Source organism: Merops nubicus, unplaced genomic scaffold (assembly GCF_000691845.1).
Source record: "Merops nubicus isolate BGI_N331 unplaced genomic scaffold, ASM69184v1 scaffold8547, whole genome shotgun sequence".
NCBI lineage: Eukaryota > Metazoa > Chordata > Aves > Coraciiformes > Meropidae > Merops > Merops nubicus.
This window is the reverse complement of record NW_008618277.1, coordinates 16,718-33,808: the sequence shown is the minus strand read 5'-3', so window position 1 is coordinate 33,808 and position 17,091 is coordinate 16,718. Positions and strand designations below refer to the sequence as shown.

General features: G+C 37.0%; 1 protein-coding gene across 1 annotated transcript in view; it reads right to left on the bottom strand.

Moving 5' to 3' along the window:
• Positions 1-843: 843 nt before the first annotated feature.
• Positions 844-17,091, bottom strand: part of LOC103775908 (PR domain zinc finger protein 5-like) — a gene marked incomplete at its 5' end in the record, with an annotated part of 30,383 nt that continues 14,135 nt past the window's right edge. The window contains 2 exons of the mRNA XM_008943382.1: positions 844-1,105; positions 6,313-6,417. Coding sequence (XP_008941630.1) covers positions 941-1,105; positions 6,313-6,417 — 270 coding nt within the window. The remainder of the gene's footprint in view (positions 1,106-6,312; positions 6,418-17,091) is intronic.

The following is a 17,091-nucleotide window of genomic DNA, read 5'->3' as shown; positions in this document are numbered from 1 at the left end:
GCAGGAAGAAACACTAGGAACCAGCTGATCACCAGGAAATCAAATGCATGTTAACCAGGCAACTGGAGCTGCTCAAGCCACTCTCTCAGGCTGTCTTTCCACTTGCCTTGCCAGGCACAAGCAAGTGAACACAGCACAAACTAAATTGCTCTGTTTTTACTTCAGTCTTGTTTCATGTACCCACGAAGAAATACATCCTCCTTAATGCTTATACAGAAATACTTAATGTGACAGATCTGCAGAGTTTCTGTATCCATGCATTTTGGCACCTCAAGAACAAATTCAAGTTAGTTTCATCGAGTAATGAGAAAGCTGTAAATAAAATGATAGAAAACCATGTTACAACAAAATGCAGAATTAAGATCCGAGTAAAATACACTTAGATGCACCCAGCAGCCAATCAGAATGACAAATTCTGCGTGGTTTCAAAGTAAAGAATTTTAATGAAGTCTTAAAGCTTAGATACAGAAATAGAGTTGCAGGCAACCAAGGGTTCACTTCCAAACGTCCAAGATTTCCAGGTAATGCCACCAATATCTAAGTTTCTAAGGCTGTAACTGAGAAGATGAAGTTTGCTTAAAGCTTTTTTCTGCTTTGCCTTTTTTTTTTTTAATAAGGATACAATTTTCCCAAAGTTCTTTTACATTCAACTCTTTATTTTCAAGCTATGTTTCCTTTGTTTTTTACTCTTTATTTTCAAGCTATGTTTCTTTTGTTTTTCTTTGTTTCTTATCCTACGAGCATATTTTTAAAAAATGGGAAACAATAACACGTGAAGACGTTACAGTTGCTTCTCCTGACTGTTGTTTCTCCTGTAACTGGACGTTACAGTTGTTTTCTCTTTGCCTGCTAGTCAGGTGAGGAGTCTGGAGTTTGTACACATACAAATGGAGCACTTTGGAAGGTGAGATCCTTTCTCCCCCCCCCCCCCCCCCCGTAATTAGCTGTCAGTTTCACCATGGACATTTTCCATGTGCACTTTGAGGTAGTCATTCCTTGTGAACTTCTTGTGGCAAAGCTGGCATTCTGCCATCGGCCGATTGGGGTTGTGAGTCAGCTTGTGGCGGATCAGCATCTTCTTCAGGCTGAAGGACAGATCACAAACCTAAGGCAGTGAAGACAAGACAAAAGACGACTTAAAACTTTAAGCACATATAAAGCTCCTTAGGGTTACATCACTGAGGCCACAGCCACACATACCTGCTACAGTTAAGAAATGAGCTGGTCTTTGAAAGAATAACTCCTTCAGAGAGCACCTTAAAGATTATTACTGTGTCTGGAACCTTTCAATGTTGTACGTTATCAGTGGTATCACAGGCATGGGAGGGGGAGGAGTAAAAAGAAAAAAAAGTGAAGGAAGACCAGATCTTCAAAATATCACCACACTGAGGTGTCCCAGTTACACTGTGGGATTTTTTTTTTTTTAAACCTATTATTCTACTTGGGATGCAGCAAAAATTATGACAAAACATCACAAGTCTCTTTAATTCAACCTTAAATGAAGTATTTCCTTCCTGATGTCCAGAATGACATCTGTGGGTTCCTAAAAGATCAGTTTAAATTTCTTAGTTACAAGGAGGGAGAAGCAAGACAAAAAGAGGTGCTGAAGACTGCAAGGAAGGTTGACAATTGTTATAAAAGAAACTTCATTTTTCTAGTCTTCCTCTGCCTGGCAAGAAGACATCTTGCACATGAAGGTGCAATTCCTTTGCTATATGGTCTGGTGGGATACTTCCCTTCTTCCACTGTACTCCAAACAGTCCAGTTCATTCTGCCATTTGAATAAATGGATAGAGGGATGAGGGACTCTGGCATGCTAAAACCATCACTTCTCATAAAAATTCCTGTACTAACGTCAAAATAAAAGGTTAAGAACAAGTAAAACCAAGAAAAGTTAAGAGTAAAAAAGTTAAGAATCTGTAGGCAAGACACCAAGTCAATTGAAATCATGCAGTTAGATTGTCACATCCACCTTCCATCCAGGTACATACTGATGCATGAATTTTACAGAAAAAATAAAAAAAATTAGAAAGCATTCTCCTGATTTGACAAGTGAAATAGGCAAAAATAATATAATTTAATAAGAATTAACATCCATAGGTTTGCAATCTTAGAATTCCAGGTTCATTACAGATAAAAACATCTTGCATGCAGAAGAAACTTGGGGAACCCAGCACAGCCCCTCTTTAGGAAAATGAAGTTTTAAATTCATATTGGTATCAAACTAGTAATGAAAATGCTAAGCGATTACCAGTTCCTTTTGAAACCAGGACAGATCAATAGAGCTGACTATCCAAGTAGATAATCTTGACCCGCAGCATAGGTATTTTATGCCAATTAAGGCAAAACCATACAATGACCAAAAAAAAGGCCATTGCCAGAGGCAAGTTTGGGACCTAGGATTATTTATCCTCAGACAAGAACACTGTATGTGCTGTTGCAATGGAACATTTTTGAATTTATGACATGATGTAATACCAACGACTTTTATGCAGCAACTGTAACTCTGCAACTTTTTTCCCCCTCAATGCATAATTAGCTCTTTCAGACCTAAGCAACAGTCACCCTTTTGTTATGTGACAGCGAGCATCACCTACCGCCTCCACTGGTCAGGTCTTAATACTGCTTCTGCCAAATGCAAATTCCTCTTCCTCAGAACAAAATGAACTCTTAAAATTTCTCTCATCATAACCGTCATGCTTGATCACAAGTCTCAACACTTTAAAAGTATCATATACTTGTAAACAATGTGTTTCTTGGAAGCCAGGAAGCCAATCAAGGACATACAAGATATGTATGTGTTCTATCTATCTTACACACATCTCTTCATTTTTCAAGTAAACAGCTTCTAACAGAGTCTTAAAAGACATTTTTTTCCATTTGTAATGCTCATGTAATTATTACAATGTGTCCTGCTGTTTTTTCAAGGCTCTGGCACGTTCTGCTATTTAACTTCCTCAAAAAAAACATGGAATGTACAGGACCATGAAAGACATGATACATCTTGTGCCTTCATTAGGCATTAAAGTTTCGTGCCTTTTTTTTTTTTTAAAAAAAGTTTGCTTCATTTTATCCATTTGCTTCATTCTGTTTTATAAGACTGACATTTTGTAGATTTATAGCCATGCTCACTATGTGCACTTGAACTCCAATCAATCTCTTCAAAACGATCAAAGTTTTGAGCGAGTAGGGAGGATGGCAAAGACTGACAAGTGAAAGTAAGTGTAGGGTCAGCTAAAGGCAGAGTGGAGAGAAATACTGTACTGGAAAGAAACCAGGACAGGCATTACTTGACCTTTCTACCCCCAAAGAATAATCTCTTGTCTCGGAGGCAACTGAAGTTCAATTGGTTTTCCAGTAAAGAACAGGCTGGTCTTCAGAGGACAGAAATCTAATATAATAGAAAAAAAATACTCTCTTTCCACATTTCAGTTATTTCCTACGCGATGTATATTAGAATTTTCAACTTAAAACGGGAATATTCCATTTCCACTACCACCAGTGGGATGCAAGAACTTTGAGTCACTAACAGTAAGTTCTGCAAGTGCTTTTGTTGACCGATAAGACACAGAAATCATCATATAAATCAACTGTAGCACCTTGATCAAATGGGGTACAAGGATTACTTTACATGTAGCACAACCTTGTACTGTAACATATGTTCCATATGCCTAAGAGAGAGTGAAAGAGGAAGAGAATATAAGGTTTTTATTTCTAATTCTGGATGAAAATCCTTTCTAAATCAAAAATGCAGTAAAAACCGTGGAACATAGTAGTTTATATGGGGTGGGGAGAGGTGTGCTGACAAGTGAAGCCTATTCTTGAGCCCATAAAATACACATTTTTTTTTCCCCACTGCCCAAAGTTTTCTTTCTTCAGTTCTTTAGCACTGAAGGCAATTCCTGTTTGTAAATGTTAACAATATCAAGAAACAAAGACAATTCTGACAGTAAAAGTTAATATGTTATTTAGAAGAAAGAGCTGAATAGTTTCTGCGACTGCTTCTAATGCCAGGTACAAAATAAGACCAAACCCTCAATCCTCTAAGACTTTTTGTCTTTCAATGTGGCTTTGTGTAGGATTACATTTATGAATATACTAATCATTGAAAAAAGACCAGTTTCACTTTGAAAGGATTCTTAGTAGGTCTGGGCACTGGACTGATGTATTCTTCCAATTACTTTAGCATGTAAGGGCATACCAATAGCATGCCTTCACCCCTTCGAACATGTAACGAAAGTAGGAGGAAAAAATGCAGAAAATAGTTACAAAAACCATTACAAACACAGGAAGTCATCATGCAAAGTGTTGGAAAGAGAAACAACCTCAGAGAAGTTGACTAGAAAGGAACACGGCACAGGTACAGTGAACAATGAATGGAACAGCTATTAACTCCTTCTGTTAATGAAAGAACTAAAAGACAGTTAACTGAAATTCCACTGCAGTAGTCTGACACACACTCCCCTTCCCAAATTCTTTCCCCAGTCAAGAATTTGTGGAAGTTGTTGCCATAAATTAAATTACCACCCAGGTCATTGTAAGAAAAATAATGAGAGTATCTACAGTAATACTGAGCAAGATAAAAAAAATTGTGGTAAGAATGTATAAAAAGCATTCCTTAGTATTGGGAAGCCAACAACAAATCTCTCCCAGAAGTATACGTTCCTGTAACTGTTCACTACTGGTTTTCCTGTGTCACTTCTGCTGAAACATCTGGTAACATGCAATGTGTAAGACAGCTCTGGAGGATTTAGGGGTGTGAGATAAACAGTAGTTTAGAAGCCAGCAAACTGCCATGTGCAGCTGGCAAAAGACTAGTGCTGAGTAACTTTGGCGAAACGTGGCAGTAAAGTATAAAACAAATTCTCCAGTAGATGAAAGTGCATAAAAATTCTCAGAGAAAGACTAGACACAGATAACAGCTGTTTCTAGAAGCACTATGATTTGGCAAAATACATTTCTATTTAATTAATAAGGAAAACAAGGAATAGTTGAAACATTAATGTTTTCATACAACTCTTATTTTCAGTTAAAGAAAGAAAAAAGAATAAAACATAAGCACCACCCCAAACTGTTGTGAAAAAGCACACTGTGAATCCAAGATGAGTCAATCTTGGATCCATAGTGTGGGAAAAATTGCATTTATACTGCAAGCTAGCCAACAGCTGATAAACACTAAAGCAATCTGAAAGCTGAAAAAGTTATTGACAATGATTTGGAATTAGAGAAATCCTCGAGGTACCATCTAGAGCCAGGCTGAGATTATCCCAGAAGAAAACAGCAAAACTCATGACTTGCAGACATCAGCAAAATATTGTAGCTGAAAGTTTCACTAAATTATTACTATTCTCACTGAAATGTCACCAGATTTACTAAAAGCCAGATCAGTCAACAGACCCTTGTGACTTTCATGCCAAGTGGTTATTCTGATTTTGCATCTAACTTTAGAAATTTGTTAGCAAGTGTACAGCTTTTCAGACTGAGCCATGTAGGATGTAACTAAAAGCTGGCAGATCCCTTGTGACAGTTCTGTAAGAGCTAGTATCACAAAACATAACTACTAATTCTATACCTCATTCTGATGCCCTTCTCAACCCTCAAGCAAAAACTTAAGCTCTGGCATTTGATAGTTTTCAAACACATTCTTTTTCAACAGTTTCTGCATATACAGCCTTCCCTACCTACCTCACAAAAGCTATAAGACATGTTGTACATAGGATGGGGTATGCTGAATGAAAGGCACTTGACAGTGATCTATGAACTGTAATAAGATATGCTGCATTTCAGTGCTTCAAGCAGACACAGTATCCATGACTGCTTCACTGAACAATAAATAAAAAAAAAAACACACCAACCTATGAACAGATGTTGAAAATATCAGAACAGATTTCACTACACAGAAACTGGAAACTCTGACTTCATATTTGCGTCATTCAACAACATCAGAACCGTTCAGATTCTGTGTAATGAATTATGTACCTTTTCCTGTATAAGCTAATCTTCAACTATTAGCCTGTCATACAACCTAAACGGGAACCCAATCGACATAAATTTTTAAGTTGCAGCATCCCAACTGCATTAATAGTGGTGAAAATAACCCTTAAGGGATCCAAAACCATAAACTTTAAGGGTGTGCAACGCTCTTGGCAACCAGGGAGGGTACAGAGAATTCCCCGAATGGCCTTTCCTTAGTTAGGCAATCAAAGACTGTCTGAAGTGTAACTTTATGCCACAGCCAAGGCCGCAGCCTCCCTGCAGTGAAGTCCTGCTGTTGCAAGGGAGTCAAGAAGACAAAGGGACAGATGAACTCACGTCACACTGGAAGGGCTTCTCCCCGGTGTGCGTTCGCATGTGCTCGTCCAGGCCCCGCTTCTGACTGAAAGCCTTGTTACACTCCGAGCACTGGTAGGGCTTCTCCTGTGTGGAACGACAACAGTGAGCCAAAGTGAGTGGAAGTGAGTCAGTGCAGAGCCCCGGTCATTAAAGGAGTGGAATTCCATGCTGGATGGTGTAAGTTTTATATTCTCTCTAAGGGATTACCGTCAGTGAAAGCAACAGAAAATGACTTCCAAATGATTAAGTGAAAGCTGGGAAAACTGTGGCCTGACAGTTTCCACTTCAACACCCACTTACAAATTAATTATCTGTTCCAGTCTTTCAAACTCAGCCATTTTGGGAGTCTGTTTTTTGTAATGTGAAAGGTACAGAAACATAAAATTTCAATTTACTTTCCTTTATCCTCCACAAAAGCATAAAGACAAGTAAGACATCTATGAAAACCTCATTTGCTAGCAGGTTTCCAGGGAGGGGAAGAGGTGAGGAGAGGAAGAATGGGTACAAGGAAACCTTGCAGTACAGGGCAGGAAAACAAACAACAACAACCCACCACAATAAAACCACACAAAAAAACACATTTTATTTTGGAAAGTCGTGACAGAATGTTAATCACATATTCACTGAAGAATCTCAAAAGAAGTGCAGATGTCAACCAAGCCATCTGTATTTTTATTAGAACTATTGGTTAGCAGCTACTGTAACATCTTGTTATAAAAGTTGCAAGCTCATCAACCTCAAATAAATAGAGATATGTATGGAAAATCAGTTATATAAAGGATTTCTTTGAAGTTCCTCCTCAATATAGCAACTTACATAATGTGTAATTCCTCCTTCATTCCACTGTTACAAAAAGAACCATAGAAAAACAATGTTTAAATAGATCAACGAAATGTAAAGGTTACTATTATATGGCATTGCACATTGTATTGCCGTATCAAAATTTCAGTGCTCTCAAGGCACCTTCATTTTTTCAATCAAACAATTACACTTCTTTCATTCTGCTTTTTTCTGTGGTCCTGAATTCTGTGCTGCTTCAAGTTTTAAAGATGGATATTTTAGGCAACAAAGTAAACATTTTTTACTAAATTAAATCAAAACAAGTCTGAAAATCAACAGGTAATAAAAATGTTAAGTCTATGAATTAACAAATAATAGGCAATAGTCTAACAGTCTCTTGGGAGATAATACGGGATCCCAGGATAAGTGAAAAAGAGCAACTGAGCTCTTTCAACAACTTCAACTGTAGGTGTTGAAGCTACAAAGTGAAGAAATTCTCTGGTTATCGAATTGTTCATCTCAGTATGCAGGAGACAATCAGGTCTCCATACATCGCTGAATCCTGCCAGGTACTTGGCATAAACCATATACATAATACAAGGGACTGCAAATCACTGTTGTTCTGGGTACATCCCAATCTCTCTCTCTAGGGCAGCTCTTTGAAGGTCCAGAGATGTCAGGGAGGGTGAAAACTGGTACTTCATTTTGGAGTACCCTCATATGAAGTAAGTCATCAGAAAAGGCAGTACTGTAGACACACGTAATGTCAACTTGTAATATCAAAAATCCTCTAGCTCAACAAAAGCAGGGCATAAAATACATATGTAAGGAAAAGCATTTCTCCACGAATTTCAGATATGAGTAAATATTGAAATAAAATACATTTCAGTATGATGCAAGACAAATTTTTATACTGGCACAGGCTGAGTACACAGTGCTCATGGGCATGTAATCAAACTGGCTTAAAAGAAAGCCACTAATGAGCTTTTCTGTGCAAGATTCTCCTTACACGTTTATCATCTTGGTGGTTTTTTTTATCAACTTAATTTTGTAACGTCAGTATAGAGTAAAACATAACAAATTACCTAAAAACATCTGAGCTGATCTTGAAAAAAATAATTTCAACCAAAAACTTCATGTCATGGGGAATTTTGCTAGACTAACTAAAGACTTCATGGAGCAGGTCTGTAATTTTTAAGGAAATGTACAAATAAACCATATGAAAAGCAGGTTTCGGCAACACCCACTTAATTGGTTTGGCATTGTGGTTAACATAAACCACATTTTCTGTGAGTTCTCTGAACACAGCCTTTCTCTGTGTAGGTTGTTCCACAGAAATTGCAAAGTAAAGTATATGAAACATACATCTCAAACACCTATCAAAATGTTCATTATTGCAAACTGCACTAGGTATACTTGCTCCCTTTTTATCATCTCGTTCTTCAGGTATCTGGAGTTCACTTGATAATGATTATCTTACTCATTTCAGACTGAAGTGGACTTTGGTATCTCATTTAGGCAAAAGAGCCAGTATAAACTCTGGGAAGCTAAAGTCACAAAGCAGGGCAATATGTGTTTATATTTGGCTATTTGTATTATTATCTAGGGGAAAAATGGGTATATCCATCAAAAAAAGAGGAATAACCATCCCCTTGGCATTTGTATTCAAATTCACATATGTAGAATTTCACACCATATGTGTGAAACACATACAAAGAGGTCTTTGATCTAATTTTTGATTCCTTACACATCTATATTCCAGTGACTTCAACAGGCAATCCCAATTCCCACCAGTCCACCCTCCCTTAAGAAAATCTGCCCTTCATTCACATCTGTGTCCATTTCAATAAAATCAGTAGTGTTGTCCAGAGTAAAACTTGGCCCTAAATTTCTCTCCAAAGAAAAAAAAGGGTTTTGTGTGTTTGGGTGGGATTTTTTTGGTTGGTTGGTTTGGGTTGTTTGGTTTTTTTTGGTTGTTCTTTTTATTTTTTGTTTGTTTGTGTGTGTGTGTGGTTATGTTGGTTGGGTTGGGTTTTTTTTGGTCAGTTTCAAAGACAGCATCATTCTCAGAGACCTATTTCTTCAAAACAAAGCATTCTGTTTTTTTCCTTTTCTCTCTCCCCCTTCTCTTTGTATCAAATTTCCATGTTACAATACTTGGAGAAGGCAACATTTGTAACATGGAAAAGACATGGACTGGGCATAACCACCACTGTTCTGAACCTGTACAGAAAGATCATCGATAAAAAGCACAGCAGTAAGTCTGAAAGTAAGTTGATGCCACTGCAAAATGACAATTAGGACCAATGATGAGATTAGAAGAAAACTGGGAAGGCAAAGGGAAAAACCTGCTTCTAACTGTCAACAAAACAAGAGGTCATTGGGAAGATGATATAAGTTTGACTTCAGGGAAGTGTGAAACTGCTAGTAGTATAAATCCACCCTCTGCTCAGAAAGCATCTGCCAGGCCAGGACTATGGTAGCAGCAAAGTCAAAGGATTCCATGCGTTTCCTTTTATTGATGATACAAATGAGGAAGGGAGCAGGGAGAGTGAGAGAGACAGGATGCAGTTGATACTGCTGTGCTTTAATAGTACATTTTGAAGTGTATCAGGTATAAACAGCAATATGTAGATCAAGATTAATAACCTTTCTGCCTCTAAACAATGATGGGCCCAGGACAGCCCAGGTATTCTGGAAGGTGCTTTGTTGTAGGACTGGTATGCTAACTTAAAAGCTTCCATCTCTGATGATTTTTCACTCACGCTAAAAACTGAGAAGAATTCAACTTTTTAACAACTATGGCAAGTAAAAGTGCCTGCAATACACACCTCACCTGCCTGTGGATATCTGAAGCATAAATTACTATCTTGGACCCTACGCAAATTGTGCTTTGCATTACAAACATATCAGAACACAACAAATTCTCAAGGCCATTGGATGCCACTTTTAAGGGATTGATAGAATATGTGTACAGAGTAGACTACAACCACTGCAGATAGAAATGCTTACATGTAGAATATTTGAACTGCTAAGTGCTGCTGTAGTCAACTATCTCCCATAAGAAATATAAATATATTATGTACATTAGCTTACCACTAGTGCATGTGGCTGCTTCTGGAAACCTGGTGAAATTGATTACACAGGTAAAACACGAATGATTTTGGTAGAAATATCTCAAAATAACTTTTAAAATGTGCATTTAGAACTGCAATGTGAGCTCAACAACAACAAAAACAATCTAGACATTACTATATTCAAATAAATCATAGCTCAAGATTTAAATAAACAAGAGTTAAGACTTTTATGAACTCTTTCCAGAGTGGCACGACAAAGTTAGAGTTGGGCTGAACCCGTACTCAGACAACCTCATTCTTTACTTGTTTGGTTAAAGTAATTTACACAACTCACAAAGTGAGTGAGCTTGTTGACTATAGAAATGTTACTAATCCTTTTTAATACTTAGGTTTTCATTGACATACAGAGTATACTTAAAATCCTACAACTACCCAGGATCTCATCTCTCATGCTTTTTTTTTTTTTTTCTATCTACTGAATTCAGATCACTCAGTTCAGAATTTTACATATTGCATATCTCTTCTTGTGAACATATTCATACATCTATGCACATATGAGCATTACTAGCATCTCAGGGGAAGACATATTGACCACGTTAAGTTGCAGGTGACTCCTCCCTGGAAGCATTCAAGGACAGGCTGGATGGGGCTTTGAGCAACTTGGTCTAGTGGAAGGCATCTCCCATCCATGGCAGAGGGGTTGGAAGTAGATGATCATTAAGGTGCCTTCCAACTCAAACCATTCTACAACTACATGCCTGTCAAACTACATTCAGAGGAGCTCTTCAGCCAGTTGTACACAGCACATATCAAAAAATGGTGACCAGAACAGGTATCAACCTGTCAAAAAAAGCCCATTTGAATAGGAACTAAAGTTCAAGACTACAACAGCCTGAAAATCATGATCTCAGGGGCCTGGAAAAGAGTTCAATCAGAGGCAGCCTACCACAGGGTTCATGATGCAGACCCATAGGCAACCCACAATCCACTTTGCAGCCTCACTAACAGCAAACTTCTACCAAAAGTTATGCAGAACAGCGATGAATGAGTAACAGAGGTCTCAGGGAATTGGAGGGGTCTTTCTGCTTGGTCTAGAAACTCCTCACAGATAGTGTCAACTCATGCTGAGAGCCAGGCCAAGCGAGACATTCTTTACAAGAAACCCTGTTAGACAGCAGCTGTGGTAATAGACCTTTGAGCCTCAGCAAATTCCAGTGTCACAGCACAGGTTTTTTCTACATTTGAGAAGAGTGATGAGTAGTTTCACTATCGATGAAGTGGTGACATGTAATGTACTGTTCCATTCTTTTTTTACAAAAACCGCTTTCACCTTAATCAAAGGGCTGGGAATTGATGTATAGTGCAGTAGGAAAGTCAGTAAAGTGCCTAATGAAATAAAGGTGGCTTACGTAGCTGATGTTCAGTTACATCTCAGCTTTAAAAAAAAAAAGAAGCTGATTAATGTCACGAAAAAAACATCAGTGATACTTTCTACTAGGTCATCACCACTAGCAACACATCCCCTGTTGAGAAGTCACTTAAGATCACAGATGGTATGAGTTAATGGAGTCCATTTTGTATTTAAGTGTGAAAAATGTGCAAGAAAAAGATGCTGTCTTAGTAATTGGAAGGTTTTTGGAAGTTACAGCAAGTGGCTTACCCACAGAGGCCTACTTAAACTATTAGACTTGCATTAAATTACTTAAGTCATGTTGAAACAGGAAGACAAAGGCTGATGAGAATTTACAACTAGACAGAAGTAGTAGGGATTTGTATCTTACAATGATTAAAACTCAGTAAACAATCATTTTACAAGTACACATTTCCCCAGTTGAGAAGTTACATTCTTTAAAAAAAAAAATTCCAATAACTAGTGTAAGCAAAGACACCTTCCTGTGCTGAAACAATTGTGAAAGAATTTTGGCAAATTTAATCAAAAAAGTCACTTTTATTAGAAATGACTGATGTTTTTGTTAGAAAAGCTTTCTATTAATTTAGTTTTGTGAGTTTGGGAAAAAAAATAATCAGAAATTCTTGCAAGAAAATATGTAATGAAAATAAGAATATGTATCTTCATTAAAATATCTGTCAGAAGAAAGGTGTATTTCTTCAAAAGCTGTAGTATATGCAATTAATTGGACTTAACTATACCACTGACTTCCCATTTCTCCCTGCACTTCTGAGTATTTGCGACCTATAAAGTGTAAAGTTTGTTTCTTTGGGTTTTTTAAACTGCTGAAGTAATTTCTGCCCCTAAGATTTAGTGAAGGATGGTTTCTTTAATCAGCCATTATCAACATTCAATAAATGTTGATTTGTACTTGGAAAAAGAATAGCATCAACATAAAAACACACAAATATTTTCAATCTATGAGGAAAAAATGATCATCAGGCAATGTTACATTAAAAAAAAGTGTGAAAATATAGGTGCTGTGAGATTCAAACATTCTACATTCTGTATACAAACACAGATTCCACAGCACTGGCAAAGTCATCATCTTCAGACAGATGTTTGGGAACTCACTCATGTCTCACCAACAGGGAAATAGAGAGAAAATCTAATATTAAAAAAAAAAAAAAATTAAAATATATCAACACCTCGTATTATTTCATTACACACTGTCATGTGCATAACAGACTTTATTTAGTACAAACGTAATTTTTTAATCATTATTTTGCTGGTGTGTCATTTCTAGAACACATGACCTTTTTTAAAACTTTAAGCCCAAATATTTCCTGCTATATAACAGTGCAAGTGAAATTATGCCACAATAGCAAGCGTTGTTCTTACCTTTATTTTTTAATTGTTATTTTAATAGTTAAAAAAAGAATAGAAGGGGTTGTGTAAAGTTCCAGACTAGCGCCTTGGAAAGCGTGTTTAACTCGAGACCTGATTGAGGACAGTTTTCTTCCTGTACTGTCCCAGCAGCAAGCTGAAACACTGAGTTGGAGAGAAAACCTCAGCAGGAGAATGCCTAGCTTACATACTTACCATGACTTAAACCTATCCCCATGAAATTCATAAATAAAACTCAAAATGAATTCGAGGGTGGTTAACTCTCACAACATTCTGTGCTAGGCCCGAGTCCTTCGCTTCCACAGAGACCTTTACACTGAAGTCACTTACATGACTGCAGCCCATGAAGACATATTCATAAAAGCTTCAGACTAATAATCTAAGCCACCACTACCAAATTAACTGTGAGATTAAGGAGTTCAAGAGTTGACTTCAAAACGTATCCAACCCTCAGGTCACCAGATCACACCAATTCTTGCAATTCTGAGGCTACACTGCTAATAGCATCCAAGCTGCCCAGCTTCCAACATAACAAGAAATAGGAGACAGCTTGCTAAACAGGATGGTACATAATAACAGCTTAAGTGTCTAGAAGCTGTATAACATCAACTGCAATCTACTGACCAGCTCCACACATATATATACACACATACATACATAAACATACACACTGGCCAAGCATTTCACATGTGGACAAGTAAAGTTAGTTGCATAGTTACAAAAATATGCTTATCACTTAATTTGCCCTTTTTCTTACAGTACAATCTTTGAACAATAGGTGCTTTTTTACATATACAAAAATACATTTTGAAATAGTAACCACGTAATGCATGAAAAAATGTACCTACTCATACATCGTAATTACTCTAATTTTTAATTACCTCAGAAATGTACAATTTGGGCACTACAGCCAGCAGACTTCCAACCACCAGAAATCAGATCTTTAAACAAGCTATAAAAATTACATGTATGTTATACCTTCAGAGTATAAATATGAAATATTTAAACCAAGTGATGAAAAAGCTTTTGCAAATGGCTTCTCCTTTTTCTGGTTTTCATCACTGCCATGTATTTAACTGAAACAAACCGTAATAAAACTACTATTTTCAGAAGTAATGAAAACATCAATTTGATACGACAATAACTCTGGGCACCTATCAGTGATCATATTTCCAAACATTAACAATTATATTGCTGTAACAAAATAATTTCTCTACATGTTTCATAGCTCAAACTATGTAACATTACATCAGGCACTGAGTAAAACCATAGGAAAGAGCTGAAGTTTACTGCACTGTGAAGGTTGGAAGCATGCAAGTATTTCCTCAAAGTTGATATGGTCTGCAATTCATTTCATCAAGAACTTCAATGAGTTCATTTATGTTTTCTTATTTTTTTTTTCCTGTAAGAAGAAATATATCAACACAAACCAGTACTCAGGTGACATTTTAATATGAGATGGTTGGGTTTTTTTCTTCTGCTTACATTGTCAGTAGGGGTTTTGGTTTACCTTCTGTGTTTACTCCAGAGTTTGAGGTGACACGTGTGGCCACCCAGGTTGTACTCAGTTTAGCAGCTGCCAGACCTTAATCAACTTTCTACAATGATTTTTCCAGCAGCCTTTCCTGATCCACAGGATCAGGTTTAGCATTTAATCCCACCAGTAAAATATATCTAGATTTAATCTCTACAATGACATTTTCCTTGTTGAATGTCATATTATTACTGTTAAGGTACTTCACAACTCTTCTGGTCAAAAGACCAGACTTTTTGTTTGAGATATATACAAGAGGAAGGGTGCTATGATTGTGTTTATTTCCACATAGCTAGGCTTAGCCTACACAAAAACACTTTCTGGCTTTATACACCTTGTTATTTATTCTTTGAATAATTGTTTTGCATGTAAGAATAAATTTCAGAATAAAATGTGTAGGAAAGGGCAAGAAATGGAACAGCAAACATCCTTACAATCTTTTGAAAGTCCAACACATCGGATGCCTGAAGAGAAAAACTGAGTGTGACTTCCTGGCTTTTCTTGTTCTTACAACTGATAGAAACAAATACTGGCAAAAACGGTGCATTTTTAATTTCCTAACCTTTAGGTTGTTTTTTGCCTCAATACCCTAGGATCACAGAACAAGGTACAGTGAATTAGTTTCATGCTGAGGAGTTTTAAGCTATTTCTGCATAGGTATAATCTTTCTTCATTGGCAAAGTTTTCACATAGTACAGTTCAAAAGGTCTCTCTTTTAGTATTTCTATTTGGGTATGTGCTTTTGAAGCACACTTCCCAAATGCGCCCTGTTACTGTGCTTCAGTGTACACTTCCAAAATGTTTTGGACTACATGACCTGGATTCCTTTTGGAAAAAATTAAACCAGAAGGTTTAATGCATTCCAGAGAGAGCTATTGTGCATTAGTCCATAGGAGCAGACTACACAAAATCTGCAGTAAAATCCTTGAAACACATACAAGATAAACATGAAGTCTTCAGCACCAACTGTTCCACTTCACTTATACTGCATTACACTAATTTTCAGCATACAGCATACACGTAGCCTCTGATTTCCAAAATGAAGAATTAGACCAGGACCACCCTGAGCACCAGAGAGGTGCTACTAAATGATTTGATGCATTCATTTCAAAAAAGACTTATATGTGAATAGCTCAGAACTCCCAGTTCAGTTTATACTACTCTTGGTTAAAGATCTGAAATGCTTGCAGCTGGAGATTCAACTGTCAGGCCTGCCTACAAATACATTAGAATATCAACCTTGTAAAGTGAACCATCCTAATAGCCATAACTCTTAACCATTTCTGCTAAACAGTAAAATCTGACTAAATGAGCAACAGTACTGGAGAATCCCCAACTTCTTCTCCAGCAAGCACGATGTACCTGCTTGAGAAGGCAATGGCAGGAAAAAGGAAGGGACAGCACCTCAGGCAGTGACGACAGACCCACCTGGTCTTCAAGTACACGGCAGAAACTGTCAAGAGTTCTGCCTCTCACACGGTGCATAGGTTTCAGCTTTGCTAGCATCTCTGTGTTCAGAAAAAATACTCAAGGCAGGTGACCTTGATATTACAAAACTATTATATAACCTACATATAAAGCAGGGTTTTTTACTAAAAAAAAGTTTTTTTGATTGTTTGCCACCTGGATATTTTAAGTTACAAAAAAAACTATAAAAATAATACATTACTAAGTTAGAAAGCATGCATAAACAAAAACACACAAGGGTCTATCATTTAAGTTTTTCCAATACCTCTTAATGAGACCCTGAATGTCAACCACTACATTCCCAACAAGCATCAGCCTACTATAAAAATTAAACAAATATTTATTCTTGCCAAGCACAGAAGTGCTCTTGTAAATATCAGCCTCTTTTCAGTTTACCTCTCAGTATTTTCTCTCCCTCCTCCTCATTATTCTTTCCAAATACCCCAAATCCCTGGACCATTCTGTTCTCTTGCACTTACATCTGAATCACACCACCTAAAATATATATTTATTCCTCTATTACTGTACTAATATATACTCATCTGAACAATTAAACTGCAACTACTTATCCTACAGTCATACATGGATAATGTTGTGTAGAACAGACTCAGCATAATCAGACTTTAACATCTGTGAAAGTTCATAAGAAATTTTGCTGTTTTCTTGTTTTTATTAGTACTGCTAGTCAACACTACTTCCACCCCCAAAGACTTGAAAAGTTTTAGCTATGCAAATACATTTATATTATTAGTGCAATATAAAGCCTAATTAAGACATCTACATATATTAAACAGAGATCTCCACTCTGTAAAATCTACTTTCATAACTCTTGTCTTCTTCTGTCATTCATAACCTGCATTTAAATTATTTTCTTCTCACTCCTGTTTCAAAATAAATGTAAAGTCTTCAGTTTGGCTTTCTGTCCTATTTTTGTAAGTGTTTTGGAGCCAGCCTGCAAATTTCAAAGGTTTGGGGTGGGGTTTTTTGGCTTATATATAGCAGAGGGAAAGTATCACTACGTATGGGAATACATGTAAGCAACAAGTTACATAGAAGAGGTACCAGCAAGCAGCCAAACAAGAAGAAAACAGCAAATTCTCTAC